The sequence below is a fragment of the Oncorhynchus masou genome, chromosome 24 (genome assembly GCF_036934945.1).
Source record: "Oncorhynchus masou masou isolate Uvic2021 chromosome 24, UVic_Omas_1.1, whole genome shotgun sequence".
NCBI classification, from domain to species: Eukaryota; Metazoa; Chordata; class Actinopteri; order Salmoniformes; family Salmonidae; genus Oncorhynchus; species Oncorhynchus masou.
The window spans coordinates 79,003,976-79,020,466 of NC_088235.1; the positions used below are offsets into that span (position 1 = coordinate 79,003,976).

Consider the following 16,491-nt stretch of genomic DNA (forward strand, 5'->3'; position numbering starts at 1 on the left):
TGCCTATGCTGCTCTGTACCATCACTCATTCATATATCTTTATGTACATATTCTTTATCCCCTTACACTTGTGTATAAGACAGTAGTTTTGGAATTGTTAGTTAGATTACTTGTTGTTTATTACTGCATTGTCGGAACTAGAAGCACAAGCATTTCGCTACACTCGCATTAACATCTGCTAACCATGTGTATGTGACAAATAAAATTTGATATTTAATTATTTAATTAATTAATTTAATTAATTAATAATATAATCGTCCGATTTAATCGGTATCAGCTTTTTTTGGTCCTCCAATAATTGGTATCGGCGTTGAAAAATCATAGCCGGTCGACCTCTAGTTCATATAAGTGTTTTTTATTCGACCAAACCTTAAATGCAAATAGCGAGTTGAAACCACTTGTCAGAGAAAGAAGTGATCTTTCATCATTGTTGTTCTGAGTTGCAGGGGGAGGAGTTTGGTGTGTGAATGGGAAGGTGCAGTCACAGTAGAAAGAGTGAAGGAAATGAGAACAATCAGAGCTACATTCTTGCGATACAGGCATTTGGAATATCTTGCTAAAACATTAATTAGATGTATTGCCCAGCTGTACTACCTCTCATGTTTGAGGGTGTTTTAATTTGAATCCTGTTTAGGTAGTCTAAGCATCAGTGCTAGGAGTGACTGGTATTGGTCTCCTGGGGTGAAGTGTGTGTGTTCAGCTACCAATGACTCACTAAAACGCCAAGTCCAAGCATCTGTTTTTTTTCTTTCTTCTTATGTGTGTTTTAAGTCAAGTGGGAATTGAACTGAGTCCCAACCAACATTGGAGAATTTCAGACTGATCCACTCAACTCAGTTACAGGTCCAACAAACTGGCAATCAAGTGTTGTTTTTTGTCACAAGTGAGTTTGTTGTCAATGTGAACTGCATACACTTGACAAGCCCTTGATGAATTTATCGGCCTTGTGAGCATCATCGATTTAGTTTACAGTCATCAAAGCATTTTACTCTACGTGTTAATTCTTAACCTTGACTGGTGAATGTATTTTTGTGCTTGTGTCAAGATGATATTACAATAGCCATTTTGCAGAAAGTAGCCTGAGTGACTGAGGGTTTAGGCTGGCCTTGTACACACTCCAAGGTACGCAAGTGTGAAAATCAGTTCCTTGTTTGACAGGCCAACACGAGGTGTGGTTCACCCATTCACCCGTTTTGATGTGAGCCATAGCAAAGATGTTTTCATGTGTACAAAGTTTGTAAAGACCTGATTCTAATGTGCCAGCACATTTTATAGGGCACAGTTTATGACACTAATTGAACATGGCCAACGTTATGGTTTCCAGATGTGAAAGGGTAAACACGATTCAGAGCACTGGTGGAAGTTTTATTCTATAGCATATTGTGTCACCACCTGAATTAATTAAATACAGATCATACTGAAATCTAGGCGTTCGAATCTCTTAAGTCTCCTTTTTCCCCCTCCGAATTAATCTATTGATTCCGTGTGTGTGTCATTGACAATCAATGTTTTAAGCAATTAGACCTAAATAAAGTTGACATGTTATGGACATGGAACACTTCACTATTGATAGTGATTAGTTCTGTGTTATAGATTGATTGCCATTTTGCATCCTTCAGTTGTCTCTGTACATTTTTCAGTGGTGTCTATGATGCTGTCCGCCTCCTGTTCTCTGGCAAACATTTGTGTTTTGGAATGTAGGCGACAGCACCTCACCCCCCCAAGAAAATCTCCCAGTGGTCTCTCTGGGTTAAAACCTGCTCCCCCCAGCCTTTTCTCAACCCTCAGACTGATTTAAACCGGTTCTCATGGAAAGGCTTTGTGTGTCTCCCATAGAATCTTGGGAAGGTTAATATGGAGCTCTGCTCTGGTGATGTCACAGTGGATGAGAAAGACCTTGAGTCAGCCTTCTTTATCTGATGGTAGAAGTGTGTACACTCAGGTAGTCTATACAGTGGCTGCCCCAATGATTGTTTACAACCTCTATAAGGGGAGTGATGAGGCAATTATATTTACTTAAGGGGAGACGGCAGACTAGAAGTACTGGAGTCAGCAGGCTTGAAAGGTGATAAGAGTAGGCCTAATGGTCTTCCAAACCCCCACTTCCCTGTACTTCAACTCTAGTCCAGAACACACACACACAGTGTCAAGTACACATTGAGCTCTGATTCTTGTTTCAGTTCATAACCTGTGCGTCTGTGAGATGTTCATGTCTGTGTGAGTGTATGCTTTATCCATGGTGTAGTGCCATAGTTGTGGGTCAGGCTGATGTTCAAGCTGAGTGCGTCTTCCTCCTGCTCCATCCTCTGCTATTACTTTAATGATGGGGGATTTGGGTCAGCATCTGGGGAGCTGGCACTGAGGCAGGCCTGTGCTGCAGTCAGGTCAGTCAGACAGAGAGCTCCCCCCCCTCCAGCACAGCTGGAGGAATTACTGACCGGCCCGCTACCACACATCCACACTGATATGGTGCCTCAGTGAGCATTTAGGCCTAGATTTGTCCAGTTTTCATTGGTCAAGTGCCTCACTGTTGAATTGGTCCAGTGTTTGTTTGTCTTTCCCCGACAGTGGTGTTTGCATTGCATGACCACTCATTATCAGCCAGTGTTCAACTTCCATCTCATCTTGGGGTGGTGCGATGCTACTTAAGCCTGGCCGCCGCTGACACAGACCTCTGTGTTTGTTTATCCATATCTTTAACCCCCCTGTCTCTCGTTCTGTGTCGCCAGGTAGAGCGATGTCGGAGGAGGCGGTGCGTCTGACGCGCAGCCAGAAGCGGGCCCTGGAGAGGGACGTGGTGGCCCCTGGCAGCCCCGGGGGGGAGCTGGACATTAAGAAGGTGAAGCTGGAGAACAGTGAACAGCCACCTGCAGCAGACGGCCCTATAGCTCTCGTGGCTGTGGGGGGAGGAGATGTGGTGAAGACGGAGCAGGCAGCCAAGGTGGCCAGCATGAGCATCCTGAAGACCGACGAGGTCAAGGCTACCATCAAAGTGGAGGTGCAGACCGGGGACGGGCCTGTCGACATGAGCACGCCCAAGAGGTGAGAAGAACACTGATTACGCACATGGTCTAAGCCTACACTCTTTCTGGCTGTACATTTGAACAAGGCCTAACTGGACTGTGGTACCCTCAGACGTGTCTATTTTTGGTAATAATAATATTACCATCACTCTCTGGATTTAGTTTTAGAACATTGCTCTAAAATGTTATTTTTTCCATCTGGCCTTTGGTGCATGTTTACAATATGATGGGTTGTCTTGGAGTCTGCACATGGTACATTTGTGACTAGGGAATGTAGTGCTTTGTTATGACTGGAAAGGAAAAGCAAGTTTGCCTTCAAAATACCATTTTAAAAGTGGAACATTGCAAATCCAAAAAGGCAAATATGGGATGATGTTGATAATGTCTTGAATTGATTATCCAGCTGTTAAGGTTTTGGTTAATTTTGAAAGTTGTATGTCTCTACTGAGGCAGTATGTGAGAGAGGCCTTGTCCAGATCTTCAGATATGGTTGGGTTAAAATGAGTTATGAGGGTATGCATGGATGGTCATGTGCTGTTGTTGATGGTGGGGGGGTTGGTTGGTTATGGAAAAAGTTATTTTTTGACATGTTGAAGCCTAGGCTGTTAGTGTGTGTGTGTTGCAACAACTATGTGTAGGTGTGTTTGAACTGCTGTCTGCGTTAGCTAGCGAGTGGGCTTCTCACACAGGAAGTGCATGTCTGTGCTCCCTCTGTTCCTGGTGGCCTGCACCCATTTTGAGAAGTCTGAGGCTTTGGCTGACGGGCTCCATTTTCTCCAGCACCTGAACTCTGCCTCACTTCATACAAAATGAAGGCTATGTGTCACAAACTGGTTCCAGCCGGTCGTTGCCATGGTTTCCACTTTGGAAGGAGCAGTTGGGGAAAGGAGGGGGCCGTTGTTGAGTGTGTGTGTCACATGACCAAATGCCTGATGTCATGATGTGATCTCTTCACTTGGTAGAGTCATTAATATACACTGGAGGTGAGAGCAGTAGTACGCAAGGAAGATAGCCGCCAAGGAAGGGCTTTGCAGTTATGCATTGTAGTAGTTCACCCTCATGTCACCTTTGCCCTTTTCTTCACCCTAAGCCTATGCTGCTACTGTTTCCATGTTTTTTTTTTGTAGAACTTTTAGTGTTTGCAGAGGAGATCTAGCATTTTGATCCAACTGTTTCAGAAACTGGGTGCCGAGTAATAGAATATGCATTGCTTTCCAATGTCATAATTAGAAAGATATAAAAACACTTATTTTGGCCAGATAGACCTTTTTATAGGCTAAAGCAAACGGTTGAGGACATTTGTCCATGTCCAGTTTCATGAATAGTGGTTTGTACTGGTAGGAATACCTACCACCCATGAGTTAACACTTTCAGAGGAAGTGTGAGTCAACACTGCTGAGTATTCCAGAGAACTAACGTTAGTAGCTTGTAGAAACGGAAGCCGTGGCCACTGGATCTTATGTAACCACGTACTTGGCTTTTGTTTATGCTTGTCAAATCAGCTTTTAGGGTGGAGATGATCACCTCGTCACCATATATATAATAACCCTCGCTTTGCCCATTGCCTGGGCTTGGAGTTACTCCTGGTTAGGTCGTGTGTGTGTGGTCCTATCCATTGGTTTACTTTTTGCCCTACTTGGTCCATTGCTTTACAAGCCCTCTGTATCACAAGCTGTGGATTGTGTGATTTGTAAACCATAGCTACTCTATCTTTCTCGGCCTGCCCTCTAAACAACGAGGCCTCAGCCCTGTTACCACCGCAGGGCCCTGGGATGTTTTGCACCAACCAGGATGACTGTGTCCTTGTTGATATGCCTGTGTCCTACCCTCTGCACCGTAGCCCAAGACACACAGTCAGTCAGAATGTATACAATAGGCTGTCTCCTAGCCATGTTCCCCTCCCCCACCCCTCTCTCTCCCCTCCAGTGTCTCCTGCGGGCCTCTGCTCTGCGACTCTGGTGTCAGCAGCTGGGAGGGGTGGGGCCGCAGGCATAGCTACTGTCCGTACAAAGCGTCACCTACCCACCTCCCAGCCTCACTCCCCCACTGGGTATAAGCAGGACGCCTGCTGTGTAGGGGCCAGCGAGCTATCTCCTCCATCGGCCTTTCACTCCCCCTCTCCGTCACAGGCTCCACGCTGTATACCGCTGCTCCTCTTTGTCCTCCTCAGGCTGGAGGAAACAACAGCTAGCTAAAGCCACAGAGGGAGCTATGAGGCCAGATCTAATCACACAGCCGGCCTAAGTCTGCAACTTGTAGCTCGGGCCTAGAAGCTCACGTATTTTGGCCTTGTTTTGAATGCATTCATTTTCTCCTCTTATATTCCAGTTGTAAGGAGTTGGAGTCTGCTTGTTATTCAGACAGGGCTCTGAACAGAGCTCCCACTCCACCATGACGGCTCTATTGATCTCAGATCAACTTGGGTGTCCCACAACTGCTGCTCACTCATAGACCACTGAAATGTTAGAATTTACCGCCCTCTACTGGACCCATCTTGCAACTGTAGCTTTTTGCATACATGCCCTTGTGGTTCTCATTTGCTAGGTGATTAGTGTTGTATGATCACACTCAGATTAATTTCCAAATTGTGTGAGGAGAGGGATTGTCACTCAAGGGGGGTTTTGCTCTCCATGTTTACATTTTGCCTAGTAGAGTTTAGCTTATAAAGTAAATTGTTTGTTTCTCTCTCTTCTCCCAGTGACTTAAAGAAAGAGAGGCAGCCCCTATCACCAAACAATGACGTCATAGTGCTGTCAGACAACGAGCCGTCCAGCCCCGTCATGAACGGCCTGAACCATTTCAGGAAGACAGACACTGACCTGCTCATGGTACGAACCGACACACACACACACACACACACACACACACACACACACACACACACACACACACACACACACACACACACACACACACACACAGCAACTCCTCTCCTTTGTACTATTCACAATGTTTCTTTATCTACCACGGATGCAAATACATTCTAATGTAGTTGTGTGTATGACCCCCTGCTGTCTTCCCTTGTGTAGAAGAGCAGGCCAGATGAGAGGGAGTGCATCATCAAACAGTTGATGGAGGAGCTGAGACTACAGGAGGCCAAGCTGGTGCTGCTGAAGAAACTACGACAGAGCCAGACACAGAAGGAGAGCACTGTACAGAAGGTATCTAAACAAATGCGCACGCACACACACACTGTTTGCGCTAAACCCCTAGATTGCCATGAATAGTCTGGTCTCTCTCTCTCTTCCAGCCAACCTCTGGCTCTGTAGCCACTCCTCCACCTCTGGTCAGAGGCAGCATGACATCAGGCAAAGGAGTGCTACAGGTACAGGCAGCTACTGCTCACCACCACTACACAATACAATCATACGGATGTACATTGCTGCTGTTGTGTACCATACATTCACGCTCCTTGTAATAGTATACCATTGCATCCATTCAGCCACTAAGCACATTCAAGCTCTCTGTACTAGCTTGTTGTCAGTGTGTCATCTGTTCAACCATGCTGTGCTGTCTGAGGGTAATCACACGCAGTTAGCGGTGACACACTACAGCTGATGTGAAATGGCTCTGTTTAGCATTTACTGTATGTGACTTGACAAAACAATTTTAAATATGACATGACAGGGACTGGCCACTTGCCAGCAAATGTCAACACTGATCATGTGACGCTTTCATGGGCAAATCTCATTGCCATTAAATCATGATTTAGCCAAAGGTCTGAGTTACACGTGTGGCTTTTGAGTTGGGAATCGCCCCTCATCGTATGGGTTCATCATGTGGTTGTGTTGCGTGTAAACCCTGTTGTTTTTGTGTCCAGGTGTCGTCAGTCCGTAGCTCAGGCACAGTGATCCCTCCTCCATTAGTCCGGGGTGGGCAGCATGTCCCGTCCAAGCAGAACTCCCAGACCACCATGCCACCCCTGGTCAGAGGGGCGCAGGTAACTTATACTCTGGTACTTACCTTTTTTAAACATACTTTTGTTGTTGTCTGTTGAGTATGCCCCTTTGGTACTTGTGCAATGTCAGTTATTAATAAGGCAGGTAGCCTAGTGGTTAGAGCGTTGGGCCAGTAACTGAAAGGTTGCTAGATCGAACCCACGAGCTGACAAGGTAAAGATCTGTCATTCTGCCCCTGAACAAGGCAGTTAACCCACTGTTCCCCGGTAGGCTGTCATTGTAGATAAGTATTTGTTCTTAACTGACTTTAAAAATTAAGAAATACGATTTCTAAAGTTCTCTGCATATTCAGTGTATATTTTCACATTTTTATGCTGCTTTCTAAACAAATTCCTTGGATGTGAACTCTCTGCAACCAATAGACCAAATGCATAACACACACGCTTGTCAGTCTTTTCCAGTAAATTCATTTTACAATTATATTTTGCATATCTTCTCTCAATCTCTCTCCCACGCCCTCTCCTGCCTCTGTCCCTCTCCCTGTGTGTGACTCCCCTCTCCCTTATGTCCATGCCGTACCCTATCTTCCTGTGTGTGTGTGTGTGACGTTGTCAGCCCATCGCGGTATCTCCCCAGCAGATCGCGTCCCTGCGGCAGCAGCAGCAGCAGCACTCTGGGTCGGGCCCTCCTCCCCTGCTGCTGGCCCCCAGAGCCTCGGTCCCCAACGTCCAGGTGCAGGGCCAGAGGATCATCCAGCAGGGCCTCATCAGGGTAGCCAACGTCCCAAACACCAACGTCCTGGTCAACATACCACAGGTCAGACCACTATCACCCAGGACAGTCAGAAACACAGGTCACTAAACGTACTGGCCAGCATTTTACATTAAGACCCCTTCGACTTCCAACAGCATTACTTCTCCATCGCTTTTCATCTGGACTAATATGTGTCTCTGTTCCACAGGGCTCTCAGAAGGGCTCGTCCGTGACGTCCCAGGCCGGGATGGGCAGCAGTGTGTCTACGGTCCAGGCCAATGAGTCCCCGGCTGCTCGCCAGGCGGCTGCCAAGCTGGCTCTGCGTAAGCAGCTGGAGAAGACCCTGCTGGATATCCCTCCTCCCAAACCTCCCGCCCCCGAATTCAACTTCTTGCCGTCAGCAGCCAACAACGAGTTCATCTACCTGGTGGGCCTGGAGGAGGTGGTGCAGAACCTGCTGGACACACTGGGACGGGGTGAGTTAAAACTTTCATTCAGAAATATTGATTCCTTGCATCAGCAGTTTTATACGCTTTTTATGGTAGTAGTAGTAGCTAATCTCTTCATTCGACCTCCCTTGCTCTATTTGAAAGCTGCTGGCATAAGGTACGTAATACTGGCATGTCACTTTTCTGTGTTTCTCTCAGGCAAGCAGCAGGGTCAGTCTGTTGCCCCGGAGACCCCCGTCCCCGAGGAGCCGCACACCTGCGCCCAGTGCAAGACTGACTTCACGTCGCGCTGGCGCTCGGAGAAGAGCGGCCCCGTCCTGTGCGACCACTGCATGTCGTCCAACCTGAAGAAGGCCCTGAAGGCAGAGCACACCAACCGGCTGAAGGCGGCCTTCGTCAAGGCCCTGCAGCAGGAGCAGGAGATAGAGCAGCGCATCCTCCATCAGGCCGCCTCTCCTGTCTCCAAAACACCCTCCTCTTCCTCTGGGATGAAGAGTGAGCACCAGCAGCACGTGCTGGTGTCACAGCAGTACAAGCAGGCCAGAGCCCAACTTCAGCAGCAGCATAGAGGCACGCCTGTGGCCCGCCACCACTCCTCCATCAAGCAGGTCAGCACTGGGACGCAACATTACACACAACTAACTTGTACGAAAGGGGAAGCTTGTCTGTACATTTTGATACCTTAAAAAAACAGTGGCATCCTTTTTAATTATATTAACACATTGGTTACTAAACCTAATATTTTCTCCCTCCCCTTTTCAGAGCCCTGGTCAACTGTCCCGTAGTGTGCAGCAGGCGGTGGGGTCTCGCGGTGTCAGTCACTCGTTCCCCACATCCTCTCAGCAGTTGCAGAACGCTGTGACGGCGGCCGCGCTGGCCAGCAGGCCAGGTAAGCATGCCATGCGCCCGGCGCAGGGGACAAAGGGCAGCAGCAGTAACCCCTCGGCCAACCCCAACGCCTGGAGGAAGCAGACCACCGGGAACTCAGGTAGATGAACCTCTACAGGACAGAGACAAGACCCTGTCCTCACCTGCTTCTCTTTTTCTCTCCTCTCCCTCTTTCTCCTCTTCTCGCTCTCCCTGGCGACCTAAAATACATTCTAGTGTCACAAAAGGTTGTGGAAGGTGCATTACTACCTCAATGGGGTGACTGTATGCTTGCCTAGTTAAATAAATAAATAAATACAAATGGGGTGACTATTAGTCTGAGATGTAGATAGGCTTTAGCCAGCTGACCCTTTCTCTCTCTTTGCCTTTCCTCTGGTGGTGGATCAGACTCATTTGTGTGTTTTTAAAATGTAGAATCCATTCATTCCAATAAAAAAAGTGTGTCCTTGATTTTTGCTGTAATGGCTGCAGACAGGCAAAAGGATGGTAGAGGGTGAGATGTTTGAGATGTTTCCTGTTTGTGTCCCTGGTTCCAGTCCTGTGTACTCACTGCTGTGGTTATCGTCTCCTTCCAGGTGTGACCATGGCATATGTGAACCCCAGCCTGTCTGTCAACAAGACCACCACCTCCACCAACCTGGAGCGCCAGAGAGAGTACCTCCTGGACATGATCCCCTCCCGCTCCATCTCTCAGACAGCCAACACATGGAAATAACACCACCCCTCTATCAACCCTTATAATTAATCTGAATAATAGTCACTCATTATCAATTTAACAAAGGACTCCTCTCTGGAAAACAATTTCACATAATCTATCATTGACCAATGAAATAAAAACTAAAACGCACCTCTCCTTATGTTCTCTCCCTCCGCCATCTATCTTCCTGTGAGTCTTCAGTTCTAGTGTGGCGCACTGGTTTTGTACTGGGAGACTACAGGGCTCTGAGAGATGCTACATCTAAAAGGGTGGCATGGACTTAATCAATCTCAAACATTTATGGTGCCTCGCTTCCTTTCCTGGTCAGTTTTGATCTTCATACATTCACACTGAGAGGGAGGGATGTCCCAGTCCAGCTGTGTCTGTGGCTCTGATTGGCTATCCAGGTGACGCAACCGTCAACATTGTCCACTGTGAATGATGCGCCTTACTTCATCTCCCCCTTCTACCTGGGAGAGCCAGGACCGGGTCTCTCTCTGGCCTCAGTGGTAGCCTGGCATGGCTGGTGGCACAAGACTGCAGACAGACAGATGTCGTGGCAGGGACTGTGGGTGATGCCTCGATCACACCGACGGTTTTATTGCATTTTGTTACACCAGAAGTACATTCATTTCCAATGGAACGCTGCGTTTGCCTTGCAGCATTGCGTTGCAGAGGCAGTTTCAGTGCGCTCTGTGTGGTGCATACGTTGGATTTAACTTGTGTGTCAAACTGTATGCATAGACAGCTTGACGGAAATGGTAGCAGACGGTGAATGTTGAATTTTTGTTGCACACATATCCAGATGATGCTGCGTACTAATTTGCGTAATGACTATCGGTGTGATCAAGGTGTGAGCCTAGAGGACCATCCAAGGAATACTAAAATAGCTTAAGCTTTGCAAAAAAAAAAGAAGACTTTTGGAAGAAGAACAAAATCTATCCACAGAATAGACTGCCTTGTCTTTGAACCGACGGTGTGCAGAACAGAGGAGCAGCCCGGAGTGTGTCTGGTTATTTTGTATGGCTGAATGTTAGAATATTTTTTGTTTTTTTTATAAGTCAAAAGATTCTGCTCCCTTCTATTTTGGAACTGGACTCTTTTGTGGAGGTCTCTGTTTGTTTGAAAGGTAACGTTACTGTTGAGGTGGTTTTACATCTGTTGGTTTAGTGTTTCAATTTGAAAGACTTTGTTTTCTAAGCTGAAAAAGGATTAAGTAACTAACTTAACTTTTTTAATATGTACAAACACGGAACACATTGTGGGAGGACTATTCTTGTAAATGGTAAAAAAAAAACTTTAAAAAAAACTAAAAATGGAGCCTTCCAAAGAAATAGTGCAGCCCAAATGATCCTTTCATTCTACTCTTGTTTTAAATCCTTGATGTTCAAAATAGACAGGATGTGCTTTTTTTCTGAAATGCAAAAGGGGAGGGGAAAGGGACTTCATTTTATGAAGCCATTTTGCTTTTAGTCATAGATTGTGGGACATTACTTTTCTTACAGACACATGCTGTGTCTGGGTATATTTATAGGGTCACTAGTTAAGATGTATGCTTATGCCCTCAGTTCCAATGGATCTCCACTTTAGATTATTTTCTTGTGTCCAGTGTTTTCTACGCGCGCCCATTCATTGGTCTAAAAAGCTGGACAGCTTTCAGAATGTAGTTATGCGAAACCCTAGAAACATTTATACTTTTATTTCTGTTTTCTTTTACAAGGGAGAGTATGAGTTATGTCAGATCCCTTAATTAGCTAGCTTGCTAGCCCATCTGGTGGAAATGCCAGCGGTATTGCATTTATATAGGTGGTGCAGTACAGGGTAAGAAAGTGTTGAAATATGCACCATGCTTACAAAGCTCCCTCTCAGAAGGAATAAGATGGTGCTGTGTCAGTACGAGGTCTTATGAGGTCGAGCTTCTGTATCCAAACATGGTTCAGAGCTACACAACAGTTCAGTGGCCTAATAGAAATTAAACTGAAAGGAAATTATCAAACAATGCTTTGAATTTAGGTTCTATCTTGTGCTGCCACAATGTTTGTTTTTTTCCTCCAACAAATGTGGAGTACATGCTTTCCCCTGATTTAATACGTTTTGATAGCAGTGTGTGTGGTGTTCCAGACCTCCGGATAAACCAAGTGTGTTTGTGTTAACAATGAGACACCGTAAGTGTTAATTAATAAAGTGCTGGTTCATACAGCAACTCCCCAGCTTGTCCTTTTCATATGAATCCCATTGTTTTCTGTAACCACCAAGCAATTTGGCTAATCTCCCATTGTTATAGATTTGCCGCCCCCCCTCCCCCATACCTACCCTATTATGAGATTTCAGAGAGATAAATTCACTATATGGGGAATAGGGTGTCATTTGAGATTTGCCTGTTCATCTTCTGGAGCCCTGCTCAGAGCCATGATGGTTGGGGTCCTTGGCATGCGTTCCAGGCATAGAGAATGATCGGGCCTCTAAGTCGCCAAAAGGCTGTATTAGCATGCACAGCGCCATTGAGGGCTTCCACCATTTTAATGTAGTCAACTCAGTGGGACTTCCAACTTAATTGGCTGATCCCTCCTGGTGACATGTCCAACCGGGTTATCAGGAGGGATCAGCTAATCGTGAAGAAAATGAATTGACTACTTCAAAATGGAGATAGCCTCAATGGTGCTGTCCATGCTATAATGGCACAGATATAAAGATGAGTCCTCTGTCTATCTCTGGTTCCAGGCTGCAGGTGCAGCAGCCATTAGTGTGCTGTGCTGACTACTGCTGTTTGACGACTAACACCATTCCGTTTTATCTGGGGTGCTAGCACTGTTTACCGTGTAGCGCCTCACCCTAAAAAAAAGTTCCTATTTGTTTAGAATTGTTTTCTTGCTCTATCAAGTAAAAAATAAACAATTTAACCCCTTTTCCTTTTTAGTCCAGGCTTTGTTATAGATTTTACAATGTTGATTTGAATGACTTTTCCTGACTAAAATGTTTTAATGATTTTTGTAGGCCTATACAAAAACTAATTAGATTACCTTGTAGTTTAATTATAACATGATCTGGCTTATTGCCCTGCCCTTTTCAAAGCCATATAAAAGGTCATCAGGGATTTAGTATTTGTTATACCACTCACATACGTCATTGAAATTGCCCAAGAGTCTATTCATAAATGATCTAAAGGCATGATTTAGAATTCAGCATAGAATCCACATTTTCCATCAATAGTAAGACCGCATAGGTGTGCGTAAAATACTCGCCATTTTGGAGACGTGTTGGCCGTCTGGTCATGCCGCTCCAAAGCAGAGTATCTTTCCACTTGCCGTGCGTTCTTGGGTTCGCTTTGTGAGCATGTTTCTGGCTCACGGTAAGAGACCTGACTCTCTCTGTGCTCGACATTTTGAAGCTGTGGGTGTGGTGTGTGCCTGTGTAGACAACGCGGCCAGTGCATCTGTCATCCTTTTTGATTTACAGGTGTGAACGAACGTTCAGATATTGTTACCATGTAATTAGACCGTTTTCTGTTTCAACAGGACAGTTGCCAGGTTAACAGTTGATCAGTGAACGGTTTGCTTCATGTGTGTTCATTATCAATGGCAGAAAAAAAGTAGGCTAGGCAAAGTAGCCAGACCTAAGAACTATTGAATGTTTTACTTTTAGATTGCAGCGTTTGTGGTCTCCCGAGTCTACTTATACAATTTTATTGTTTGAGAATATAAAATCACTGTCCGTGATGAATAGGATACATGTGAATAGCATATTATCAGTATTATTAGTAGGCTAGACCTACAATATTTCCAGCAGCTGACCGCTAATAACTTTTATTAGCCTACATGGGGAACAAACGAAAGTCAAGAGATTTTCAATTGCACATGATTTAATCACTCACATTATCCTGGCCTCTTGCTTATTGCAACCAAGACTGCTCTGCCACCTGTTGGATTGTCGGGCGGTTAGAAGGGCTGAACTGCATCAGATAGGCAATTAACTGCTGGCATGGCTCTTCCACGGTGACGTCGTCCGGGTAGACCAAGGCCTTGCGCTGAGCCCGCGGGAGTTTGCTGACATTGGAATCGTCGTACGGCATACACCCAGTGACCATGACATAGAGAATCACACCCAAGCTCCACACATCATATTTCTTAGGGTCGTATGGAACTCCGAGCAGTACCTCAGGTGGAGCGTAGGCCGCTGAACCACAGTAGGTGCTGCTCAGCTCAGGGTAGCCCTTAGCAAACCTCCCAAAACCAAAGTCTGTGATCTTTACTTGGTTGTCCCTAGTCAGCAGCACATTCTCACATTTCATGTCCCGATGGACGATGTTGTTTTGATTGAGATAGTTCACAGCGCTGACAATCTGGGAAAACATGGTCTTGGCTTGGGCTATGGGGATGGAATTGACCTCTTGGATTTTTTGAAGAAGATCCGTCGCTGCCGCCTCCATCACTATGTATAGTCGGCCGTTGCAAACCTCAATGAATTCGTGCACATGTACAATATTGTTATGTCTCACTCCCCTCAAAAGTGTCAGCTCCCTGGGTAGAAACTTGTGGACGAAGTCGTGGGGAGCCTTTTTGCGGTCCACAATTTTTATGGCCACCTCAGAATTGTGTTTCTGGGAGATGGCTAATTTCACTTTGGAGTAGCTTCCCTCGCCGATTGTTGCTCCCAACTTGTAGCCCATCTCGCGCAGAACTTTCTCTGTGTACATTTTCAAAAAGGTATGGTTGACTTACTGCTCTTCAAAATTTGTCTTGCTGCTGCTCCATCAGGGAATAAACCCCGAGTGGTCACAAGCTCTTCGACCAATTTGAGGAACGTTAGGATGTTTCTCAGGTGGCGGTGACAACGTTGTGATATACTAGATACACTTATTGATAAGGTCACGGGCGTTTTTGCGCTTGCATTATGACGACATTGTGACAAACCGTGACGACATTCTGAGGGTCGCTAAGCTTCAGTGGCAGGCCTAGGCTACCGTAGTCCTACTCTCTTACAGTACTATATTCGTGTTATGATTTATTGCATCTGAACAATAATAACTAGATTTCTATCACCTTATTTGGACTATTTAGCTGTATGAAATTAAACAAAATGACAGTTCTATTCCATCATCTGGAGTAGACTTCCGATAATTGGATACTGTTGGCTGTAATGTCTTCATATGACCTCAGGATGGCAGACTGCACCAAGAATCTCCTTCGCCTTATCCACCTCTCTCTTTCTCAAAAAATATACTGGTACAGCTGTTTGGGGTTCCTTTTTTAACAAGGGCTTACATAACTCAATAGGAGGAACAAAAAGGATGTAGTCCAATCTAAATTGACCTTAAAATTGGTGTCCAGAAGAGTGTCTTCCCATTGTCCTGTCACTCACCACTCTACAAACGGACCAAAAAAACTGGCCTTTCAATTGTTCATAAAACGAGCAGACTTTATAGAACAGGCCTGCTAGAACGCTGAACAAACAGGCTAGAATGTTGAGCGCAGCACTGACCTTTCCTGAAGAATGTGAGCTATTGTTTGTTAATATGACCCAGTTAGGAGCTGCAGCCCTTGGCTTGGCAGCTATTGGCAAGAGTTGTGCAAATGAAATATACTATATACAATTTTGCTTATGGAGGTTGTGCGTGTGTCTGTGTCATACACTTGCATGCATAATGTGTGGCTGTGTGTATGTGTGCTGTTGGGGATTTCCCTTACATTTTGTAAAACTTCTCTTTGATGCTTTAAACACATTTAAACCTGATGTCAAATCCAATCTATTTCAAGTTTCAGGCAATGCAGATGAAACCATAAATGAATGAAATGCAATACATTTATCTGGTATTTTAGAATATACTGTACATATGCCATTGTTATTATGCTCAATGCCAGCAAATATGTACAATTCTATCTAAATCCATATGCATTTCCTGCCTCCTCTATAAAGTGATTGGCATTGTTATTGTGTGTGAGTGCCACTTGCAGAGCTTTGAGTCATTCCCCACTCTGCTCCAGTTTCTCCACAGAGGGTTTGTTGGTTCAGCCACTTTCTGGCTGACTGAGCTGCTATGACTCACCGAAGGCTGGGCCAATAAGCTGGCTACTCCCGTGTCTCCCTGCCTCTTAATTGGCTGCCTCCTCTAGAGAAGGGCTACTGATACAAACAGCTAGCCGGTTTCATCACAGAGAGAGAGAACAGGAGCCAGAGAGAGAGAGAGGAAGGTTTTGAGTGGGAGATAGCGGGCAGTTAGAGAGAGAACAAGAGTGTATTCTGTAAAGCAGTGCAACTCATTCTTCCCTTCTTCTTCTTCTGTGCTGAATCCTCCCAGGCTGACAAGATGAACCACAGCTCGACTGAACTGGCGGAGACCATCGAGCCCCTGCGCTATCTCAGGTAGGCACCAACAAAATCAGGACAACACCGCTATTCCTGCTCTCAATTCACTTAAATTCTCCAATACCCTCAGTAGTTTACAACTTTTATTGTGGTTTGTGAACTCTGTTTTGCACATCCTGCTTATAAATATGAACTGACCTTTGATCGCTGATGGCGTATGAGCTCTTGTGCATGTTTTTATGTTGTAGACATAAAGTTGGGTGTGTGACGCAGTTTTTCCATCCAGAGAGGTTCTCTGTGTAGAGACAGGTGTCCAGAGCAGTCCTGCCAGCGGCTGCATTCATTCACCTTACTTTTATGCAACAGATAACGGAACCTGTCGCACCAATTCTTATTTCTATCTCTGCCCTTCACATCAGTCTATTTGTGTGTGTGTGTGTGTGTGTGTGTGTGTGTGTGTGTGTGTGTGTGTGTGTGTG

The 16,491-nt window shown here is 45.5% G+C and overlaps 3 protein-coding genes across 8 annotated transcripts in view; 2 read left to right on the plus strand and 1 right to left on the minus strand.

Annotated features, from left to right (window-relative positions):
• Positions 1-12,614, plus strand: part of LOC135512745 (transcriptional repressor p66-alpha-like) — a 33,718-nt gene extending 21,104 nt beyond the window's left edge. The window contains exons 2-11 of one of the 6 annotated variants that reach the window (XM_064935075.1): positions 2,730-3,042; positions 5,722-5,851; positions 6,053-6,184; positions 6,274-6,348; positions 6,844-6,978; positions 7,538-7,738; positions 7,884-8,151; positions 8,323-8,732; positions 8,887-9,112; positions 9,588-12,614. In XM_064935075.1, the coding sequence (XP_064791147.1) occupies positions 2,738-3,042; positions 5,722-5,851; positions 6,053-6,184; positions 6,274-6,348; positions 6,844-6,978; positions 7,538-7,738; positions 7,884-8,151; positions 8,323-8,732; positions 8,887-9,112; positions 9,588-9,727 (2,022 nt within the window). In that variant the 5' untranslated portion in view covers positions 2,730-2,737 and the 3' untranslated portion in view covers positions 9,728-12,614. The remainder of the gene's footprint in view (positions 1-2,729; positions 3,043-5,721; positions 5,852-6,052; positions 6,185-6,273; positions 6,349-6,843; positions 6,979-7,537; positions 7,739-7,883; positions 8,152-8,322; positions 8,733-8,886; positions 9,113-9,587) is intronic. The other 5 variants (XM_064935077.1, XM_064935078.1, XM_064935076.1 and 2 more) reach the window with 5 other exon arrangements.
• Positions 12,615-13,598: 984 nt separating this feature from the next.
• LOC135511714 (testis-specific serine/threonine-protein kinase 6-like) lies at positions 13,599-14,402 on the minus strand. The gene has a single exon (XM_064933188.1). The coding sequence runs from the start codon at positions 14,400-14,402 to the stop codon at positions 13,599-13,601; it is 804 nt and encodes a 267-aa protein (XP_064789260.1).
• Positions 14,403-15,795: 1,393 nt separating this feature from the next.
• LOC135512746 (yjeF N-terminal domain-containing 3) overlaps positions 15,796-16,491 on the plus strand; it is a 78,830-nt gene continuing 78,134 nt past the window's right edge. Inside the window, exon 1 of the mRNA XM_064935082.1 lies at positions 15,796-16,069. Coding sequence (XP_064791154.1) covers positions 16,014-16,069 — 56 coding nt within the window. The 5' untranslated portion in view covers positions 15,796-16,013. The remainder of the gene's footprint in view (positions 16,070-16,491) is intronic.